This window comes from Pipistrellus hanaki, assembly GCF_964339955.1.
Source record: "Pipistrellus hanaki genome assembly, chromosome: 6".
Classification (NCBI taxonomy): Eukaryota; Metazoa; Chordata; class Mammalia; order Chiroptera; family Vespertilionidae; genus Pipistrellus; species Pipistrellus hanaki.
This window is the reverse complement of record NC_140508.1, coordinates 70,996,039-71,020,145: the sequence shown is the minus strand read 5'-3', so window position 1 is coordinate 71,020,145 and position 24,107 is coordinate 70,996,039. Positions and strand designations below refer to the sequence as shown.

Here is a 24,107-nt window from a genome sequence, read left to right as displayed (position 1 = left end):
GCCGTCATCTCTCTGCCCCCACCCCTCCCCCCTGTGCGTGGAATCTTTGCCGGATCCACTCGGTTCCCCTCCGGTCTCCACATTTTCCCTCCCAGCCCTCCGCTCCTCCGGATCAATGGAGAGTAAGGCTCCCCGCTCGCACACCGCGGGCTGGCGGGCGCCCCGGTAACAAGTGAGTGCGCTCCTCCCGGGGCTCCCGCCTCTCCTTCCTGCCTCCGTCCCCAGGGCTCCTGGAGGAAAAAGCCCACAGCATCCCAGCTCCCGGAGGAGGATTTTTCTCTCCAACTTTCCCCCGCGGAGGACCGGGCACCAGCCTCCATCCCTGCACCCGCCGCCGGGCCACAGGATCGCTTTCCTCGGGGTCCCTCCTGGATAGTCTGTGCGTCGCGGACTCGGGGGCCCTGCAGAGAGCTGTCCTCCGTCCCCCGGCCCCCTCGGGCGCCCTGAGTTAGTTTTCCGGGGTGCTCTCGGGTCTCGGGGCTCCCTCGGACGGACTTCTTGCCGGATGATGGAACTTCTCGCCGCCTGTCTTTGCCGCTGACCTGCCAGGGGTCCAGGAAAAAGGCTTGGGAAGCAGCCGCGGAGGCGCCGGGGAGGTGGGGAGAGAGGTGGAGGAAGAGGACGGCGAGGAGGAAGAGGAAGAGGAGGAAGCCAGCGGGGCTCAGGGGCCGGAGTGCGTGCATGTGTGCATGCGTGTGTGAGTGCATGTGTGTGAGCGCCGCCGCTGCCCAGGACCCCCGGCCCCGAAGGTGCTGGCGGAACCATGGAGAATAGCCCTGGATGTGCCTGCGCCCCCAAGCTGGCTTTTGTACTCCTCGGAGCCACCCTGCTCAGCGCGCACCTCCAAGTCTCCGGTGAGAGCGTCTTTCCTTTCTTCTCCCCGCGGCCCTCACCCCGGGGGTCCCCCCCACCCTCCTGTGCCTTCTCCTTTGCATTGGCCGGGAGCCGAATTGGGCAGAAGGGGGAAGAGCAAGATGCTCCTGGTTGCTCTGCGCCTCACCCACCTCATGCCCCCATAAAAGACCGGGAGACTTTTGTTGTTGTTTTCCTTTCGCCTGGGGGCGGAGGTTGTTGGAGGCTGGGGACAAGGGGCCCCCCCATGGCTGTTTTTACTTCTGATCGTGTGGATTCTGTGCTTTTGCAAACACTTGCCTCGGTTTGGAGAGCCGGCCGGCCTGGGCAGGAGAGAGGCGGGTGCTGGGGGTGTCGCTGCAAACCTCCGGGTTGGAGTCTTAGAGCCTCGGGGATCCCTAGGGACCCCCGAGGAGGGGACCCGGGGCAGCAGGGCCCAGCGGAGCGGGTCGCCAAGGGGGCGCTGAGGGGGCCGCTCGGACTGCAGGCGGTGGGTGGTGGGCTGAGCCGTTTGTGGTTCTAGGCGCCTCTGTTTGGTGATTGAGAATCAAGAAAGGGAAGGCTCCTGTGTTTGGTGCCTCCGAGGAGGGGACCGAGGTGCCTGGAAGAGGCGCAGAGTTGCGAGGAGGAAGGAGGCGTGTGTTGCGGTTTGGAAGGTGGATTTAGTTTCCCAGCAAAGTCCCCGCCGTCTCCAGGACACTTCCAAACTCGGATGATCGCTATTCCGCTATTCCGGGGAGTCAGCCCCTTGGCGCTGGGGCTTGGCAAGCGCAGTTTCTAATGAAAAATGGCAAAACTGTTTGGGGACTGGGCTGGGAGGTAGCGGGAGAAAGGGAGAAAGAGGGGTCCGAGGTATGCTCAGGCTGCTGCAGACTGCCAGTCCGGAGCGGGGGCTTCAAGGCCACAAAGAATTGTTAACAGAGCAGAAGAACACATTCTGTGTCCATCGCCTTGCTGGGCCTCACCGCCGGTGCTGTGCAGATGGGCACTGAGGTGCAGGGGGCGGGCCTGTCGGGGAAGGTTGGGATTGAGCCGGCTGAGTATTCAAATCCCTTGGAAACGACCTTTCCCCAAAGGGGGGCGGGGGCAGCGGCTGGCTGGAGCCAGGCTTTGGGGTAGGAGCTTCCCAACAGGAGCCCAGGAAATTGAGGGGATGGCCAAGCACCAGTCACTGCCAAGCTCCCAGCTGCCCGGAGCCTGGAGCTGCGCTTTCTTGTTCCTGCCCCAGGCCCAGGGCTGCGAATGAGAGAGAAGGAGCCTCTGAGGCTGGGGACTCAGACAGGGGAGCCAAGCCCCTTGGAGGCTCCCTAATCCTGGGGCGGCCACACAGGAGCAGCGGGGTCTGACCATCCACACCTACCCTTACTCCTCTCCTTCCTGTGATCAGAGCCAGAGCAGGGAGCTTGCTTGTGTGTGGGCTGTGCGTGTGCATATGTTTTTGTGTGTGGTGTGAGTGTGTGTGTGTGTGTGTGTGTGTGTGTGGTGTGCTGTGTGTGTGTGTGTGTGTGTGTGTGTGCACAGGCGCTCACACTCAGTGCGCCTACTGAGTCCCAGCTGCCAGCAGCCTGCCAGGTTCCTTCTCTCCCTCTGGGCTGCTCCCTCCTCCCTGCTCCTCTCTCTCGGAGCTTTGTTCTCAGCAATTACTCCTTGGGAAGGTGTGAGGGGTCATCCCCGAAGTAATAAGTGGGTGTCCTTTTAAATCCCTCCTCAGCACCAGCAGACACTGGATGCTGCGGAGAACAGGACACCCTCCAGCCCCGGAGACTTGACTTGCATTTTCTTGGCAGTTTGGGAGACAGCCAAGGAGGGGAGGGGAAGCACAGAGGGGGCATCCCTGGCCCCATGCAGAGTCTGCCAGGCCAGGCCTGCAATGATTGGCTGACAATGCTGCACTAGGCAAGGTGTGCAAGAACGGACCATGATGGTGTGTCATTTACACTAAAATATTTTAAAGCAATTTCCCAAGTGACTGTCTGGGGAAGGGTGGAGTTAAATAAATGGAAACATTTATATATGTTTTACTAATATTGAAATCAGTTAAACACCCTTCTTCTCACGGAAGTTCCTTGTCTAGAGAGTTAAGGCCATCTATAACTGCTTTATTTTCATTTCTTCTGCAGCAGGCATGCCTATGTTTGAAAAGGCTGACAAAACTCTACATGCATGCCTGTGGATAGGCTTGTGGATCTAAATAAACTTGCGTATATTCTAAATCCCTTCCTGTCATTTGCAAATGAATTGTGACGTAGTTTGCACAGGAGAGTGAAGAGTGCAGTTTTGAGATATTGTTAATTCAAATCGCTCTGGTCTTTTGCTCATTTATCTGTTTCCTCTCTTTTTCTTGGTAACTAATTCCTGTCTTCAGGTTGATGGCAGGGAATTGGTGCTGAAGAAAGCAGAGTTCCCTTCCTTAAAGGGCCAGTAGGAGGTGCCCTTACTCAGGCCCAGTGTCTACTCGCAGGGGAATTCCCATTCAGTGAGGTGTTTTAAAGACTTCGCTGATGGGTAACAAAGGATTGTGGAGACTAGCAGTTACTCTGGGTATTTTCCCATTCCCCTGGTCCTGTCTGAAGCTGCTGTCCATGGTTATGAAACTGTAATGGCCTCACGCCACCCCTGAACTGTGTCAGACTTGATGCTGGAGGTGGGGCAGGGGATGGTGGCTTTTTAGTTGGCTTTTATAAGATGCCATCTTCTCATGTATTTCACTTGAGCGACAAACAAAGACTCTGAGTCCCAGGATCTCAGATGAAATGGAAGTTTTAGATGTGAGATGTTACTGAATGAAACAGCAGGTATACAAGTGAATTAATTAATTCTTCATACATACATTTGCGTTCCATTCTATTGAGAAAAAAGGCTCTGAGAGTGTATGTAGCCCAGACATGGTGACAGGAGGCTTGCTGCCTTCCCTATTCCCTTCTCACTCCCCCAAACTGGATCAGATGCCCCCACCTGGGCTTGCTGTTGAGGGGAGGTTAGACCTGGGGCTCCTGGGCAGGCTGGCTGTCCACTCCTTTGTGAGTGCCGCTGCATAAATCACCAGCCGCTGGTCCGGCATCCATTTCCCACACAGCAGCAGTTGCCCTCTGAGTTATGAAACATGGGAAACAGTCACCACAAGTGTTATACGTGGACATATTAGGCTTAGCACGTTTGCTTTAATGCTCTTAAAAGCTGGGCTGGCTTGAGCTGCCCATAGGCATTTTTTTCTGGGGAGAGATTTACAGCTTCTCAGCATGTGTGACTTACATTTCTTCTCTGGCAAGTGAAGCTCTCAGCAAACTTCCTTCTTGTCTCCGCTGAAGAGGAAGAGCTTTGCCCAGGTCTGCATCCCCCAGGGAAGCCCTGCTGGAACTTTCTCCCAGAGCCCTGGTATTTGCAGGCTAGAGGGTGCTTTTCTCAGCCAATGGGAAGCTTTGCAAGAGTCTGGGGAGGTGATTTGGGGGGGAAGGAGTTAGTTTTTACTTGTTTCTGGAGAGAGAAAGGATCCCTAGTACTCCAAGGGATTGCCAACACTCTAGTTATCCTCAAAACCAACTAAGGAGAGGAAACACTTCTCTCTGTCTGGCTTTCCTTTATCCTTTGGTGCTCACAGTAGCCTGAGAGTCTTCAAAGGCATGTGATTTGCTCCTGCAGTGTTTCTGCTGCATGCAGTGGGGTCATCTGGTACTGGCTCCATCTCCCTCCTTTGGAAACAAGCCCTGATTTAAATCTTAAACCCCACCCCCCACCACCACCCACACACACACTTATCCATAGGTAGTGTTGCATGTTCACAGGCAGTGTTGAAGTTTCTGAACAGAGTATTTCTTTCCATAGAAGACTGAGCCCTAAGGTTACATTTTATTTTTTATTTTATTTTATTTTATTTTATTATTTTATTTTATTTTATTTATTTATTTTTTAAATATATTTTATTGATTTTGTACAGAGAGGAAGGGAGAGAGATAGAGAGTTAGAAACATCGATGAGAGAGAGTAATCGATCAGCTGCCTCTTGCACACACCCTACCAGGGATATGCCTGCAACCAAGGTACATGTCCTTGACCAGAATTGAACCTGGGACCCTTCAGTCCCCAAGCCCACGCTCTATCCATTGAGCCAAACCGGTCTTGGCCTAAGGTTACATTTTAAAGCAAAGACTATGGAGAATTTGCCATCCTAAACTTTACAGATGAAACTTCTATTTTTAAAAAAATATATATTTCAGAGAGGAAGGGAGAGGGAGAGAGAGATAGAAACATCAACGATGAAAGAGTGTCATTGAACTGCTGCCTCCTGCATGCCCCACACTGGGGACCGAGCCTGCAACTTATGTATGTGCCTTGACGGGAAATCAAACCATGACCTCCTAGTTCATAGGTGGATGCTCAATCACTGAACTATGCCAGCCTGGCCAGCTGAAACCAGGCAGAATAACTTTATGACAATAGACTGCGATTGTTTCAGGCTTTTTTATAAGAGAGGGTTTCCACACACACTTCCCATGCCATCTCCCCAAAGTATGACTTTGGGGTGAGTTAAGATAGTGCTCTTCACACAGAGACTCCTGGAAACCACGGGGATTTCAGCAGTGAGGGAGCTCTCATTGGCTGGCGATAGGTCTCCCCACTTTATGTGACTCTGTACTCTCTCAGTACTGGCACCCCATTAGGAAGGCATTGCTCTGCTTCGGATTTGTTACACAGCCACCGGCTCCAAAGATAAATTTTTGATTATCTCCCTCAGATGATCATCTCTTAGATGAACTGTATTATGTAAATTTTGGGAAGTCTTCCTTTTGCCTGAGTAAAAAGAATAATGACATGAGCCCTCTGAGGGTTACTTGATTAATTAGCCAAAGATAAAAAGTCACTAGGTTCTGGAAACGTGCTGCAATCCCTAAAGAGAAGGGATGAGCACTGTGCACATTTCCAATTCATACAATGGAAACGTGGAGTTGTCCTTTCTTTTTCCTTCACAGGTTCATTTTTTATTTTTTTCATTATGATGATCCAGAGGATTGGAGAGCGCCCTGAATGGTCTCAGCAGTTACATACCTTCATGAATCATAGCCTGGGATCTTAGTAACTCTTGATGAAAACACGCTGAATTAGCTACCAGCACGATGCGCAGTGAATTGTTCTGCAGGCTGCCGAGGGCTGCTTGCTTCTCTCTCTCTCCCGCATATCTCTCCAGCAGCACAGATCTCATCTCTAAACTGTCTGGCATCAACGCTCCCTCCCTTGCAACAGCCCAGGGAAGCCTTCCTCACTGTGACTCCAGGGCCCTGACCCACAGGCACGGGGTTGAACATGCTGTATGATGCTTTGTAACTTCATGGAGATTTGCCTTAAAAACAAATTTTCATATTATCATGAATGCCTTTTAGAGGAGAGTTAAGCTGGACTCTCAAGATAGTCAATTCATACTCTTACTTTAGGAAATGCTACTCGATGCCCTCTGGGCTAGTGTTGTTGAAGTTCTGGAACTCACGAGCATTATTAAGAGATACTAGGGGCCCAGTGCACAGATCCCTTCACCTTGAAAGGAACTGTGAGATGTGAGGCTGCTGGTGAGAACAGGGGCAGTTCTCAGCCCATACTCTGTGACCCTGCCCAGCTCCTCCCACCAAGGGCCTGGTTCCTTGCATGCTGGCAGCCCCGCTCCAGTTGCCACAGCTTCCACACCCACTGACTGAATGGAGCAATTGTGGCTGTGGCAATTGGGGTGTGAGCAGCTGCTACTGCCCCAATCGCCCCTCAGGAGCAGGGAGAGGTAGAATAGCCCTCAGGGGTGATCTGGGCCAGCAGCCATTGCTCGAACCTGCTGATGGTGCTGAGCAATCTGGACCTGCGCCGGGTGCTGGCAGTGAGTACGAGCGGTGGCTCCAGTGCCAGCTGTGGGTGCGAGTAGGACTGGTACCCACAGTGGGTGTGAGTGGGGCAGTTGCTGGCAGCAAGTGTGAGCACCAGGCAGGACCATGACATGTGTGAGCAGAGAATTTTCAGTAACTACCAGAGGCTCGCCCCAATGAGAGTAACTGGCGCCTTACCTTGGTCTGGCGTCCACTATGCACCTATCTAAATTGTAGCACCCAGTAAATTGAGGTTCTGAACCTAACTGTCTCCTATACTTGGGCTTCTGAGCATTAAAGAGAAAAAAATCATCATGATATAGAAAAATGTTAGTTACATGCAAGGAAGTGGTTAGAATAAGATGGAACTTGGAGATATTGTAGAAAATAGTTCTAGGCAAAGTACTGAAAATTAGGTACAGCAGTATAGTGGCAGATTCGGAAATTACTGAAAAATCGGTAGAGTGGTCTGGAAGGATTAAAACACTGCTCGGTACCACACTTTTGCTTCCTCCCGCACTAGAGGATTGTATTGATTCCTTATTTATATTTCTTTGTGATAGCACTGCACTAATAAGTGGAAATACAGAACAGCTGATTAATGATCAAAATTACTCCAGTGCTCTAAATTTCTTTGACAAATTTTAGCCTGAGATTAAAAAAATAAATAAAAGATCAACAGGTCCCTTTAAGTCAACTGTTAAGTAAATATGTTTCCCTTGGTGGTTTATAAATGGCTGGACTCTCTCTAATGGTATGCTTTTGAAATACATGGTAACAGGTATGATTTAATATCCCTCCTTCTATTGAGGGCCATTTGCCAATGGTAATACTAATACATGTTGCTTTTCCTAAATAGTTCCAAACAATGATATTATCCACAGCTTTCATTTCTTCAGGGGTGAGGGGGTTTGAGTTCAATCTGAAAATACACAGACTATTCCATATTTATTGATAATATTTTTAAAAGTCTCCGCTCTGCTAAATTTTGTGAGTCTAGTGCCTGTAATCTCCTTCTGATTTCACCATGTGCTTCAGCTTAGTGTTATGCAATTGAATTCTGTGGCTTCTGGCTTGCTCAGGCATTTCACAGTTGCAAGGGAAGAAGGCCCCTGATACCACTTGTGATTATTATGATGGGACTAAACAAGGGGATGGATTGCAATTTGGGATTTCACCCTCGTACTTGGCTCATCCTTTAAAGATTGGTCCTTGCCAGAAATCTACTCTTGTGAGCATCTAGGACAATCCACGTATCCCTCTGAATTAATTGAATCTTTACAATGCATCTAATGGACACAGCGACTCATTAGTGTAGTGTGATTTGGTGAGTGGACGTATCAATGCCCACATTAGTCTGGTATTTAAAATGTTCTTAAATGTACTTTTACATTTTTATAAGAGGAAAACAGAGTTGAACAGTTAATATAACTATTATTTACCCAAGTCAATTTTTTAGTCACTAAAGTTTCTTCTTAAACACCAGCAATTTTAGATTTTACTAATTTTCCATAGTCTTTAAAAATAATTATCCAGCCTGGCCTGCGTGGCTCAGTAGTTAAGTGTTGACTTATGAACCAAGAGGTCAAGGTTTGATTCCCGGCCAGGGCATCTGCTTGGGTTCAGGCTAGATCCCCAGTGAGCATGCAGGGTGGCGTGCAGGAGGCAGCCAATCAATGATTCTCTTTCACCATTGATGTATATCTCCCTCTCCCTTCCTCTCTGAAATCAATAAAATTATTATCCACTCACTTAGCTGCCTTTTAATTGCATAAACCTGAGTTAACCTGTCCTTAATAGACCAAAGGCGTCTCTGTGGCTCAGTTATTTATTAAGTTATCAGATATTATAGGACAATTTCTGAAGCTATTACATTAAAAAAGACTGTTTATTTTATTTTTTATTTTTTTTGCTCTATGGCTTTTGTTTTTTAAAATTTTTATTCCTGATGCATAAAAGGCTTATTATCCACTGGCCTGTGTCCTGCTCGAGCTTCTCCCTGTTGTGCAATTTTGACAAAGCAGTCCTTCCATTTCCTATTTTTTATTTTCTGAGAACTAAGAGACTGGGCTTTGCTGAAATTGTGTCTAAAGTAAAAAGGGAGTTTCTAAATCAGGATCCATGTTCCTCACTAGGAAATATTGTTTATAAATAATTGATTTGTAGCATTACTGAAATCTGGTACTACTTTTTAAAATGTGTAACATATTTTTGTTTGTTAAATGATGGTGTGGACCAGATGATTTTACTTGTATTACTAGTTTAAACATTACATGATTTATTTAAATGATGAACTATATATGTTTGGCATAATTAATAATGATGACATTGATGGCCACAATAACAATTATAATGAAACAAATATCCATGTACCCACCAGCAATTTTATTAATTTTGTGTTAATTCGTCCTTTGTCTTTTTTTTTTTTTATAATTTTGCCGTACATATTCTTTGCTTTGTCTATACTTGACCATTATTAAATGAATATATTTTTCCCTGATTTGCATTTTTGCCAAACATGAAATATTTGCTATTTATCTATGAGGATACACATTGCTGCATTTCAGTCCTTTTCTCTGCTGTATAATATTTAATGATATTATTGATACTTAGTCATACTTTACCCAATCAACAATTGATGGAGTTTTGGGACCTCGATATTTTGCTCTTCTCAGCAATGCTATATCAATACTCTTGAACATGTCCTCCAGAATAAGTTCATCACCTTGTCTAGGGTACATATGTGGGAGTGGAGTTGCTGAGTCATGGAAACCATATCTCTGCCTTTAGGAGGCAGCAACAAATACTCCTACCAGGAGAAAGTTTCATTTGTTCCCTGTCTTCCCCAATACTTGGTGTTGTCTTATATGTAACGTTCTTTCATTTGGTGAATATAAATTAGTACCTCACTGTGGTTTTAATTTGCTTTTCCCTGATTGCTAATAAGGTTGAGCACTTTTTTTCCATGACTTTATTGGCCTTTTGTGATTTTAGCAAGCTGATTCTATGATTCTTTTTCTCCAACTGAGCAGCCATTTATTTTGAGGCATCAATGTTATGAGTAGTTGTTTGGTTTTTCCTACTTAGCAACCTTCTGCCTTTAGACATAGATGTTATTAGTACCTTACTTTTAGGAAGTTGTCTCCTGATTCTGTATTGTGCTTATTTTGGGCCAGACTTTTCTTAAGCATCTTTCCAGAATGTGCACTTATTTTAAACCAGAAAAGAGCTCCTTGGTTACTGTCAGATTATTGAATACCTATAGCAACCCTTACCTTGTCAGTATCCTGCCTAATTAGGTTTATTATGTCTTTGTAGCATATTACCTACAGGGAAGCAAGATGCTGGGGCGCCAGGCTTAATTTGAGAAACATTAAAAATCCCCTTAATGTCATGGTACTAAAAGATGACTCAATCATAGAGTTATAATGGTAGAAGCTAAGTCTGAGTTAAAAGTCCTAATCTGACCTTTTGAACTTGGCTATGTTTCCAATATGGTAAAACACATATTGGATCATGGTTACATATATGACTGTGGGTTTCAAGCAAGCAACCATGTTGCACCCCTCCCAGTTTTTGTTGGGGTTCAGAATTGTTTCACCTATTCCTATGTGACAGGCTAATGAAGGGCCCTGGATGAGACAAAGCACCAGATATGCTAGCAGTGGCTTCTGTCTTGTGTCGACTTGTCATTAGAGGGTGAGGCATCTAAGCAAACCCCCTGCACCAGAGCCAGTCCTCAATCCATTGTTCCACGTCTTTTCTCTATAAATTAGAGACTATCTGCAAAGCTTTCCCTTTCATGTCTAATGTCTGGGCAGAGCTGTTCCCTGCAGGACAATTTTTAGTTATTTTCTCTCTCTGGTTTGACACATCTCCAGGGATGGTTTGTTCACTATTTCCCCTGGGAAACTTTTCAGCAGCATATCAGTTCTGGTTGTTAAAAATGTATTTTACAATTCACCTTAGACCGTCCTGTTCTAAATGTTCTTCCTATTGCTCCTGTCACCCAACTCTTGGTTCCCGTTTTCCCTCCTCATTGACACTTTGCCTTTCTGTGCTGAACTATGTTAGAAAGTCTATCCAAAGGATATTCTTGCTTCCCCTCTTAGTCTTTACTTAACAAGATTATAAATATTTAATTTATTCTTTCCTCAGGCTCCTCCAGGAGCTTAATCATGTTTATTTTTCCTACCTGATCTCCTTCTGGTTTGTTTATATCTTTCTGGTAATCAAAGATCCCACATTTAATGTGCTCTTCTCAGTGAGCTCTTCCAAATCATTTATGGAAAATGTAGATTTGGTATAGTCTTTATCTTATTGTATAGCCATTCCTTGCATCCATTTTGCCTCTTTTAAAATGTGTGTTCTTGCCTGGCCAGGATGGTGTTCTCAGTGGTTGAGCATTGACCCATGAACCAGGAGGTCCATGGTTCAATTCCTAGGTTGCAGGTTCAATTCCCAGTAGGAGTTGTGCAGGAGCCAGCCAATCAATGATTTTGTCTCATCATTAATGTTTCTATCTTTCTTCCTTCCTCTCTCTGAAATCAATAGACATAAATTTTTTTAATTGTATTCTCTTTTTTTTTCAGGTAGGACTATCAATCATTGAGGTATTATAAGGATCAAATAAGATCAATAATTTGATTCAAGATAATAGTTACTGAACATTTTCTGTGGGTTATAAAGAATTAAATGAAAGGTCTAAATTTGTTTCTGTTGTTCAAGAACTTACTGGCAAGTTAAGGTGACAGGCACAGACATAGATAAACAGGATACAAGGCAGAACAACGTACTCATTAAACAAAGGAAGCACATACAAAATGGGGCCGACTGAAAAATATCAACTACAATGTTAATATATTAAATCGTTAATATATTAATGTTAGCCAGATGAGCTAACAGAGCCAGTTCATTCATCCTTGTATCCTTAGATTGGCCAAAACAAAACAACAACAAAAAGAAGAGAGTGTTAGACTTGTTACTCATGTTGACTCCAAGCCAGGGGTTTGGTACAATTAGGATATCAGGGTTTTTCCTAGCAGATCTGGCAGCCTGTTGCTATAAATACATTCCTAGCTTTTCATGACCCTGTGCTCAGATGATGATGGGTCTTTGAGCTTAGTGAGATGGAAATGCTAATCAATGAATATATTATTAAATCCATAATTTTAAATGAGATGAAGCTTTGAAGACAAGAAGGTATTATAGAAGAATAACACAGCAGATGAAAGAGGCTTCCCTGAGAAAGTCATGATGGCATCTGAAGAATAATTAGAGAGGGATTGTGTGGGCAGAACTAGTAAGAGAATGCTAGGTAAGAGAAGTGATAGCAAAGGCTCTGGAGTGGGAGAAGCAGTGAATTCAAAGAGGATCAGTATATACAAATCTATAAATATTACTAAGTATAACGGCACGGCTGAGGCCTGAGAAGACCTTAGGTTCCTCTCTTATAGACAGTAGCTACTTGTGCTCAGTACAAAGTCCTCCTTTATCTGCAGTTTTCTTTCTGTGGTTTCAGTTACCTGATGTCAACTGTGTGGCCCAGAAATATTAAAATGGAAAGTTCTGGAAATAAATCATAAATTTAAAATTGTAAGCCTGAAGAAATCTCATCCTCTCCTCTCCATCCCACCTGGAACATTACTAATTTCTTTGTTCTTTGTGTCCACGCTATGGATGCTCCTTGCTCCTTAGTCATTTAGTGGCTATCTTGGTTGCCAAATTGATTGTCCTGGTATCACAGTGCTTAGGTTCAAGTAACCGTTGTTTTACTTAATAGTCCCAAAACACAAGAGTAGTTTTCATACATGTCAAGGAGAAACTATTCCTTAACTGAAAAGGAATGTATGTATGGGGGGAAAACATAGCATATATAGGATTTGATACTATCCCTGATTTCAGGCATCCACTGGGGGGTCTTGGATCATATCCCTTGGAGATAAGGAATAAATATTCTAAATATTGTTTGAATGAATTGAAATGAGTTCAAGACAAAGATGTTTTTCTAATCTCAGCAGAATCATTTAATCATTTAAATATTTAAGCAAATTGTCCCTGGTGGGGTAGCTCAGTTGGTTAGAGCATCATTCCTATGTGCCAAGGTTGTGGGTTCAATCCCTGGTCAGAAATCAACCAATGAATGTATAAACAAGTGGAACAACAAACCAATCTCTCTCTCTCTCTCTCTCTCTCTCTCTCTCTCTCTCTCTCTCTCTCTCTCTCATCAATAAATAAATTCAATCTCACTCATTTGTGGAATATAATGAACAACATAAACTGATGATCCAGAGACAGACAAACATTAATCGGAACGTCAAACCTCAGGGAAGGTAGGGGACAGTGGGGGTAAGAGGGAGAGATCAACCAAAGGACTTATATGCATGCATATAAGCCTAATCAATGGACACAGACAATAGGGGGGTGGGGGCATAAATGGGAAGTGGGGGGTAATGGGGGAATAAGGACACATATGTAATATCTTAATCAATAAAGAAATTAAAAAAAATAAATTTAAAACAAAAATTTAAGCAAATTACATAGGCAGTCCTTATCCTGATTCTTTTTAACTATCTGATGTGAATTTATGAATATATCTATCCTATATGTGTAGAAATACCTTATGGGGTTGTGTGGTTACATAATAAATGTAACACAGGCAAAGGGATTTTGAAAAGTGTAAAGAGCTAGATAAATACAAATGATTATTAGTAAACATGTGTACCAGGCTAATTCTTTGGGAGCTATCCCTGAGCAGAGAAAATAGGGCTTTATCTTTTCTATATACGGTTTGTCATGAGATTTTTCCTTTTCCCTTGACCTCCTTTACAATGTGTACCTGAGCACTCTCAGTGAACTAAAAAGGAAAAATGAACCTAAGATTTAAAAATAGATTTTTCTGATTGTTTTTCCAATATGCTTCTTTCTTTCACATTTTCTCTCCGTTACTATTTCTTAAATTTATGGATGAATGTTCTCTTAGGTTTAAGATACAGTTCATTTAGAAGTCATTGAGCTTGCAACTCTTGCTCTACCACTGTAAGTAGCCAAGGAGTCAGTAGTTTGGTCCTATGGTCTTTCGTCATGATGAGACATGTGGCACAACCCAGGGAGAAAAGCCTGTCAGCTAGTGGCTTTGACTTTGAGTTAGCCATCTGCAAAATAGAGACAAAATAACATCTTTTTTCCTTACTGTAAATTGAAGATAAGCTCACTCCAACAATGAGATTTATAAAATACCTATTCCAGTGCCGGGCATCTAATAAATGTTTCATGACTCCTAGCTATTTTCAGTATTACCTTTATATGGGCTAGATTTATACTGAGACAGTATTTACAAATAGCAAATTTCACAGGCACAGGGAGGCCACTCTAGAACCCTGCTCAATTTTATTGTTGTAGTTGACGATTTTAAAGACTTAGAAATAAATAAGATAGCCAGACTCCACCAGCGATTTTGAAATCAAGTCCATGCTTAGTTTCATGGGCTGTGGTTTTGCCGGCCATGGTCAGTGCCTTTCCTGGACTTAGAAGCTAACAGGTTTAGCTAAGTAAGACCTGACACAGTGCACTACTGATCAAACATGGCGCCATATAACACAGCCCCAGCAGCTTCCTCCTCCAAACTGACCTCCCCCATTAACTTCTCTCTGGTCAGCCACATCCATTTCCTACAGACCCACTCAGCACAAACACCTAGAAGCAAGTACTTGCTTGGTTAATGGGTAGTGCTAGGTTTAATTCATCTCATGGGTCTTCTCTCCGGAGTAAGGGCTGTCACCTTGATTGTGTATCAATGCCCAGCCCTACGTCATACAAATTAATTTAGAATCTCTGAGATGACCCTCAGAACAAGTATTTTTTAAGCCTTTACAGGTGATTCCAATGTGCAGCCAAGTTTGAGAACCTGTATCTGAGGGTCCATGGACCAGCAGTTTGGCATCACTTGCAAACTTTTTAGAAATGCAGACTTATACCACACCCAGACATACTGAATTAGAATCCCAGAGGGCTGAGAGACATTGCCCTAGGGAACTGAGAACCCATTGAGGGAAGTGACCCAGTTTCTGTTTTCTTCTAAAATATAGTTAATGGGAAAATTCTCTTTTTATACTAGTCCAATCTTAGCTTGAACCTCTCTGAAATGCATTGGCTTAAGGAGCTGATTTTAAAATATATATATTTTGTTGTTTTTTACAGAGAGGAAGGGAGAGGGATAGAGAGTTAGAAACATCAGAAACATCAGAAACATCGATGGTTGATGAGAGAGAAACATCCATCAGCTGCCTCCTGCACACCCCCTGCTGGGGATGTTCCTGCAACCGAGGTGCATGCCCTTGACCAGAATCGAACAGGGGACCCTTCAGACTGCAGGCCAGCGCTCTATCCACTGAGCCAAACCGGTCAGAGCTTGAGGAGCTGATCTTGATGGCAAACTATGCCAACATCAAAGTCTTCCGATTTGTGGTTTAGTATATTTCTTTCTTTTTTAAAAATATATTTTATTGATTTTTTTACAGAGAGGAAGGGAGAGAGATAGAGAGCTAGAAACGTCGATGAGAGAGAAACATCGACCAGCTGCCTCTTGCACACCCCCTACCAGGAATGTGCCCGCAACCAATGTACATGCCCTTGACTGGAATCGAACCTGGGACCTTTCAGTCTGCAGACCGACGCTCTATCCACTGAGCCAAACAGGTTTCGGCGGCTTAGTATATTTCTTGAAGGCCATGTCGTGTTTAATTTCCTTGAGTTGTAAAGCCCTTGAAAATGCTCTGAAAATGCTCTTTGAGTGTCTCATCTGCCTTTCCTCTTCTTTTCTCATCAATGCTTAAGAAAAGTAGTCACATTTTTAAAAGGCCAGCTGGTTTTAATTCCAGATTTCCCCTTCCCTTTATTTCATCTTTAAAAATACTCAGACCCAGAGAAATTAGGGGAGGTTGGGGGTAAGGGAGGAGATCAACCAAAGGACTGATGTGCATGCATATAAGCCTAACCAATGGTCATGGACACCAGGGAGGTGGGGGCATACGTGGGGAGGGGTTTGGGATGGGAATGGGGAGATGAGGACAATTATGTGATACCTTAATCAATAAAGGAAAAAAAAGGAAAAAAATACTCAGACCCAGGGAAAAATACAGTCACTTGAATGGACCACAGGAGCCCTGGGACCTTCTCTACCCTCCCACCTCTTCCTCTCAGGTATGATGCTCAAATCACACATCTGCTCAAAGTGAAGCCCTGCTAGGCCACCAGGGGACACCATGCTGAACCTCATCTTTGGATTGGGAATGGTCTTCAGAGCATGAAACAGACCAGGTGCTCATTTGTCTGTGCATCTGTGGCAGGGGAGAAGGGGTGTCACTGAGGCTTTTGAAGAAGAGTAAAGGTTTACCTGGTACAGACAGAAGCTCACTGTGAGGAGCTGGAGCTTTGGCTCTGCACTACCTGACAGAGGAAGGATTGTAACCATGTGCTCCAGATCAGACTGTACAAGAGGACCACATGGGGTCTCAGCAGTGCAGACTGGATCAATCTGAATGAAGATCACTAGCATTCTTCCTGGTGAGAGAAGTTTCTGCCTAGCTCATGGACTGTAGGCCCTTTTCTGGTCCCAGAAGAAAGTGAGGAGGGCTTTTGGGAAAGGTTATGTAAAGCTGCTGTTTTTTTTTTTCTCCCTAGAATAAAATCCTATTTATAGAAGGGCAAAACTGCCTCTCAGGGAGAAAATGCATTTTATCCCCTATAGCATAGGAAAGATAATGTGATCAACCCTCAAGAAAGAATCAGAGGAAAAGAGGAAGAACTAAGTCACAGGCAGCTAGAGTGGGACATGCAAGAAGAAACAGGGGTGCAGAGAGCGTCTGCCTTGGCCTGGCCCTTGTCTCTGCAGCGTTTATAGGGAGACCAGGGGTTCCTGTTTGCTGGGGACAGACCTTTCCCAGGAAGCAGGACTTTCAGGGTTAATAATAGAACCGCTCTATGTATGCTGGAAAGGTTGGTCTCCCCCAATTAGGTACCCTGGAAGGGCTGGGAGTGGGAAAAATTCTGAAGCGTGGTCAGCAGGGCAGTGGCATTCTAGACAAATGCTGTTAGTCTGAAGGAAGAATGACTAGGGGTGGCAACGAGGCCTGTTAAGTCCAGAGAAGATGAGTACCCATTTGGAGGTTTAGAAACAACTTGTATCTTGGACATATCTCCATCCGAGTCATGGAGTCCTTACTATAAACCTGTGCAAAAGTAAGACCTGATTCTAAAACTAACTTTTTTTCTTTTGGCCAATTATGTGGCCAAAAAATTGTCATTGATGGCTTTTTTTCAATATTGGTATATCTTTTAGAGATGCTAGGATAATTTATTCATTTATTCATTTATTTACTTTATTGTTGTTTAAAGTACTACATATGTCTCCTTTCCCCCCATTGAACTCTCCCTGACCACTTTCACTCCCCAGGACAAGCCCCCATCCCCAGAGTGTCCATGCCCTTTGGTTATGCTAATATACATGCATACAAATCCTTAGGTTCATCTCTTACCTCCCCCACTCTTGCCCCCATCCTCCTTTGCCTTCCCTGAGGTTTGAAGGTCCATTCCGTGTTTCTCTATCTCTGGATCTATTTTTGTTCATCAGTTTATGTTGTTCATTATATTCCACAAATGAGTGAGATCATGTGATATTTACCTTTCTCCAACTGGCTTTTTTCGTTTAATATAATACTCTCCAGGTTCATCCATGCTGTTGCCAATGGTAAAAGTTCCTTCTTTGTTATAGCAGCTAGGATAATATATTTATTGAAAAACTCATCTCTAAAAGTCACATGTTTCTTTATACCTAGTATAATGCTGGATGAATATTATTCAATAAATACCATTAGTCAATTGATTTTCATATAATTGTTATTCTCAAGTTTGCACAGAATCTCAAGTTGCTCTTATGCAGAAGACATACAAAGTTTAGTTAAGGATATGTTAAATTTGAGAGTACTCAGCTTTTAACCACAGAGAAGTTTATTTTGTTCTCTTTCTTCTCTTCTTTTTGCTTGATTTTGTTTTTACATGTAATTATCACTAATTTTACTGACAATATTCCAGAGTTCTTATGAAAAATCAAGGGAACCCTGCAAAAAGTAAAATACAAATTTATAAAGTCGATAGAATTTGCCATATCTTTAAATTCTGTTACTAATATATCTAGGGTGTTTATCAATTTTCATATGTGAAAATGGAACAATATAAAATAGATCAATAATTAGTTCCTATATAATAATCCTAGATATAGATTCATTTGTTTGTTTGTTTTATTTGTTGGTTTGCTTTTTAGGAGAACCATTCCTAAATGGGATAGAAAAAAATACATTACACTAAAGAATTATCACAGTCCTGCCCAAACCAGTTTGGCTCAGTGGATAGAATGTCAGACTGAAGGGTCCCAGGTTCGATTCCAGTCAAGGACAAGTACCTTGGTTGCGGGCACATCCCCAGTGGCAGGTGTGCAGGAGGCAGCTGGTAGATATTTCTCTCTTATCAATGTTTCTAACTCTTTATCCCTCTCCCTTCCTCTCTGTAAAAAAATCAATAAAATATATTAAAAAGAATTATCACAGTCCTTGGCACATTGGAAGCAATAAACTATTTCCATTTTTATTAATTATCTAGGTAATCTGCTCTCAAGAAGGTTTAGTATAACACCCACTCTTTTCAGTGTGTGCTGTGCACAGTAACTTCCTTCCAAAGAGCATAGTATGCCCGGTCAGGGAGAGTAACTCTAAAGAGGAGAAACTGATAAACACTCCCTCAGCCAGCAGGGTCAAGGCCATCATCAGCAATGACAAACCATGGTACCCTCACATAACCCTGGTATTACTTGATGAAATTGGCACTTCATCCCTGTTACCTTCCTTTCCCAAACTCATGACCTCAGTCTAATCATGAGAAAAAAAAAAGCAGACAACACCAATTGAGTAACATTCTGCAAAATACCTGACCAATTCTCCTCAAATTATCACGATTATAAAAAATGAGGCTAGTTGTAAGAAACTATCAGTGCCAAGAGATACCTAAGGAAGTATGATGATAAAATGTAATATGCTATCTTATATGGAGTCCTGGGATGGAAAAAAAAAATGTAGGTAAGAACCAAAGAAATTATATAAAATGTTGATGCATTATTGATAAGTAATAATGCATCACTATTAACTCAATTTTAATACACGTTCCATATTAATGTTATTAATAATTGGCAAAACTTGGTGTAGGGTAGATGGGAACTCTTTGTACTATCTTCATAATTTTTTCTGTAAATCTAAAACCGTTCTAAAATTTAACTGTATTAAAAAGAAATGCGATCTTGTTTCAAAAGAATGGGACAAGAAATAGAGTACTGAATCCAACTAAATTTGTTTCTTTCTGTCTGAAATAAGGTTGATCATTTTTCTCTTGTAGGGCTATTCTGATAATTGTAGATGATGTTTCGATAATACTTTTTTTTTTTTTCTCTCAGAGTGTGGTTGTATGGGCACAACTTGTATACTTTTTCAAATGCAAAAGTCCAGGGTCCATCCCCCTCACACCCGAATCACAGCCCCTGGGAAGACCAGGAGGAAGTAGGAAACAGCACTTTAGCATGCTTTCTAGGTGATTCTTATATACATGTAACTTTGAAAACCCATGAAATTTGCTATACATTAATCCATGTAATTTGCTATACATTAATTATAATAATGACCAATATTTATGAGACTCTGGGTGGTTTAAAGTGATATGGCAGATATTACATATGAAATATTGATTACCCATTCCTGGCCAAGTAGCTCATTTGGTTAGAACATTGTTCCAGTATGCCAAGGTTGTGGGTTCAATGCCTAGTCAGGTTATATGCAAGAATCAACCAATGAATGCATAAACAAGTGTAAAAGCAAATCCTTTTTTTTTCCTTTCTCCCTCCCCCTATTCTTCTCTTTCTCTATGATCAATAAAAATTTTAAAAAATTATTACCCATTAGTTCCTTATTTATCAAAAGGATATTTTTCTTTTTACTCAGCAAAGCCAACTAAAGGACTCTATTTCCCAAGACTGAGTGGCCATGTGAAAGTTCTGGCTAATGTCATGGAATCAAAGGACTCCATGGGATTTTGGAGAAGGTTTACTCTATGATCTGAAAACCACTTCCATCCTCCTTTGTTGCCACTTCCTTTCTGTCTGTAGAGCAGAAGTGAGACAGGAGTAAGAATAGCCAACCTGCATTGCATTGCCTCTTAAGGACAATGAGAAGGAATTAGGAAGAAACTTAGTCCAGGATCACTTCCTGGAATAGCAGTACCATCCTGGGTTGGCTCTCTTCTGGCTTGTTGTGTATGTGAGGAGTGAAGCCAGTCTTTAGTTTTCAACCACAGTAATGGGGTTTCTGTCATGTGCAGCCATACTCAGGCCCAACTTCTGTGGGTTCCCATACTAAGTTATTTACTCTTCACAGTAAAACAGCAAGGAAGGAACTAATATTATGCCCTTTCCAGTAGGTGAAAGTGAGTCATGAGGAAGTGAGCCGATTCTCCATGTGCTGTGCTAATAAATTGTAGACCTAAATGCTGGCTTTAAAACACATATTCTTGAATGGATGCTGTGATTTGTAGATAAAGAGTAGATATTATTATTATTTCTATTTTTATAATACTCCCCTTTCCTCTCTAAATAGGTGATATTTTTTATGAGCCATTTATGATTTAGACATTCCTAGATTATCGATATAAAAACTCAATTTTCTGTTAATCGTTCTCAAATGTCACAGTTTTCACTAACAAGTTATAAGACAGCTTCATGCACTTCAATTTCCTCTGAAAAGAACTCCACTGCCACCTTATAAAAGCCTAACATTCTAACTACGGCTTTGGAATGTTAACTCCCTACCTGAACAAGGAGGCACAGCTCTGTAAGTCACATACGTGTTGTGATTTCTCTCCTATGGCAGAGTAAGGGGATTTCACATAGATTTGATATATTGTATAAATTAGGCCAACAAAGTGCTGTGCTGTGTCTTCATTAAAATGGGAGACGGTAATCATGCAACCGTGCAGTGTGGTCCTGTAGCCTTTGAGTTACGAACATTCAATAGTGTCTCCTTACTTTGCTTAAGTTGGCATTTGTGAAGCAGCATAGAATCAATTAATCAATAACCTGATTTTCTATTAGAAAGATGCTGCATCGTTATTTTTTTTTGTTTGTTTGTTTTTTGTTTTATAATAATAAAAAGCAAGGGCCATTGTATGCTTTTATGAAAAGAGAGGGGGGAAAAAAGAGCTGTGCCAGCAAGGAAACTCTTTTGAAAAACATTTAAGCCTCTAGTTAGTAATGATGATTTTGCTTAACTAAGCCAAAGGTGAAATTGAATAAAAATTTTCAGTTCCTGAACCATTTTATTATTTTCCAGCTTCTAGAATGGAAAGCACTCATTTGGGATTGCTGGTAGGAATGCAGTGCTTTTACTCATGATTAGATATGGGTAAGTGGATTCATCTATGACATACAAGAGAAAGGGATTCTAAATCTAAAAAGTTTAAAATGGATTCTTTCCTCTTTCTTGCAAATTTTGAAGAGTATATCAATAGCCTAGTTTGTCTCCCATAAGGCCACAGCAACTCAAAGTGGTGTGGTAGGATGGCCGAGCTGAGAGCCATGTAGAGGTAAAACTCTGGCCCTGCCAAAGTCTGGTGTATATTTATATTCTTATCTTTATTATAATTGCTGCCCAAACAGATATACCATATTTTCCGGTGTATAAGACGACCCCCTAATTTTACAGTTAAAACATAGGTTTAGGCCTATATTCGCTGCATAAGACTACCCCCCCCCACTTCCGAGGCAACACCAGTTCTTTTTTTAATAGACCGCCTCTCTAACTCAGCCAATCCAAGCAGGCTTTTTATGCATGCAAATTATACATGTTCTGTACCCGAAGCTACACTGTGCTCTAGTAAAAAGCCTGCTCAGATTGGCCAGAGTCAGAGAGGCAGTCTATTAAAAAAAGAACTGGTGTTGCCTCAGAAGTCAGGGGTAGTCTTATACAGTGAATATAGGCCTAAACTTATGTTTTAACTGTAAAAATTAGGGGGTCGTCTTATACGCCAGAAAATACGGTATATCTTTATTGTAAAAATTCACATACAGTTTTATGACAGTGTGTGAGCTGGAGAAGGAACCTGCTCCATAATCCTATCACCCCTGGGTAATCACTGTTCATTGGTTTTGTTCTGTCTTTCTCTCCTTTTTGTCAGTTTTTGTCTCTTTTTTTTCTGTCGGCCACACAATTACTGTGAAACTTAAGGAAAGTTATGTTTATTTTTGCATCACATTGAAGCATTGAGTTCTGTGTTCTTTTTACCAAGTAAGTAAATATATCTTAAAATACAGCGACAACAAAGCAAAACAAAACAAAACATTCTAACATTTGTGTATCATTTAGAAGACATGATATGATGAAAATGATCTCCACCAAGCAGATCACTTTCAATGACAGACAAGTGTCATGCCTGTCTTTTATTTCTACGTGGAGGTAAAGAAGTTAGCTCCAAGGCCTTGGAAATGCCCAACTATCCCCTAATGCTTTGCTTCTCTAAGTGTGGCCTGGGGACCCACCACTATATCAGCATCACATGGGTGCTTGTTAGAAATGCAGAACTTCCAGCTTCATCCAGATCTGCTGCTTCAGAAGCTACATTTTTACAAGGTCCCTTCCTGAGATATATGCAAGCCAAAGTGTGAGAAGTACCTTTCCAGCACTAGCATACTTCCTATTTGAACCTTTATCATATTCTAAGAGGTGCAGTTGCTCATGTACAGCCTGGTATTACTTTGCTAATGCAGTATGTCTGTTGCTAATGAAACCATTGGGTGAGTGAAAGAAATGACCAAGAATATATTTTCTTTACCTCTGTCCCTCAGTTAGTGCTTGATGATGATAATGATGATGCAATATAAATTATTGTTGCTTTTCCCTTGGAATTTTGGTGGAAATAAATACAGGTTGGCATTGTGTGCTATGATAACTTCTTCATAAAACAGTGAAGCCTAAGTAAGATTCTAACAGCTCTCTGCAGGCAGGAAAACAAAGGTCTTGCTGGTTTCCTCTTTTATTTCTCTCATAGCCATGGCATTATTAAGCTTTAATTTATCTACAGGTTTTATCAAATAGATTTTCAACTCACAGAGATTTTGCCCATTAACACATAGGAGTTAATTGTCTTCCTCCTTGGCGTTTTAACATTGTCCTGTTGGAAAATAGCATCCAAGGGACCAATCAGAATTAATCTGAAAACCTCAAATCTAAATATTAGTAGAGAGTGAAGAGGTGATGAGAAATTGGTTGCGAGATGTTAAAAAGAAATCTCACTTCATTAAATTGAACTTTAACATATTCTCCTTATTCAAACCACTTTTCTTTTTGGTTCAGTAAGATACCATTGCTAGTCCAGCATGTTAATGGATTGGGTGATTAGAAATGTCACCTGGGGCATTACAAATGCAGTAACTTTGAATGATGGATCATCCACTGCCTGAGAAATGTGGTTCCAATTGGAACTTGGATCTCCACATTTGAAGTGATCTTGAGGCTTTTTTCATTGTACTGAAATCTATGGGAAAAATCAGATCAAGAAAATTTTGTTTCTGGTTTATTGCAGAAATATTGGGAAGAAGGGGGAATCATATCTCACCTTTTGTCATACCACTGACTTGACCTATAAAGATGATGCATATTGAGGAGTAAAATGAAAAGGCACCGAATTTTCTTTTTAATGAATCAAAGCTGAGATTCCCATACATGATGCATTTGGGCATATTTTTCATAGACTTGTCCACCCTTTATACGTTTTAGAGACCTTGAATTACTCTAAGCTTGAGATGTGTGGTTTGACTACTATTCTGTGACAGCGCTGCTTTCTTTCCAGGAACAATCTAATTAAACTCTTGATTGAATGAAGAAACATGCTCGTGGCTGTGTATGGCATTTTGATTGTGAAAGGCTTTTCTGTGCAGAAGCTAAGATGTTTCAGAATGGAAAGGTCAGGCGACATATCAAAAGCTGGAACTGCTAGATCCAGCCTCCGTGTGCCTGACTTCTAGGGATGGCGGGCCCTATTTACAGAAGCCTGGCCATTCCTCCAGATGGGCAATTTATGGTTATTAGCTATCTCCATTTACCCAAGCCTGTCTGCTGGCCACAGATCCACGTTTGATGGTTATGTTTCCTACCAGGGGCTGAGAAGGGATTGACTTTGGTAGCAGTTGATTTCTTCCTTGAAGTTCCACTAAGAGATCACCTATCACATCTCTCTATACCCCAATTCTAAGCATTGGCTTGTCATCTGGTTGAAAACAAGATATTGGGCAATGGGGAACACAGTCCAATTTCCATTTAGTGAACAT

At 42.3% G+C, this 24,107-nt stretch overlaps 1 protein-coding gene across 1 annotated transcript in view; it reads left to right on the top strand.

Moving 5' to 3' along the window:
* The first annotated feature begins 643 nt into the window (after positions 1 to 643).
* The window catches only part of DCC (DCC netrin 1 receptor), an 893,480-nt gene continuing 870,016 nt past the window's right edge, over positions 644 to 24,107 (top strand). The window contains exon 1 of the mRNA XM_084888913.1: positions 644 to 854. Within this exon, the coding sequence (XP_084745039.1) occupies positions 764 to 854 (91 nt within the window). The 5' untranslated portion in view covers positions 644 to 763. The remainder of the gene's footprint in view (positions 855 to 24,107) is intronic.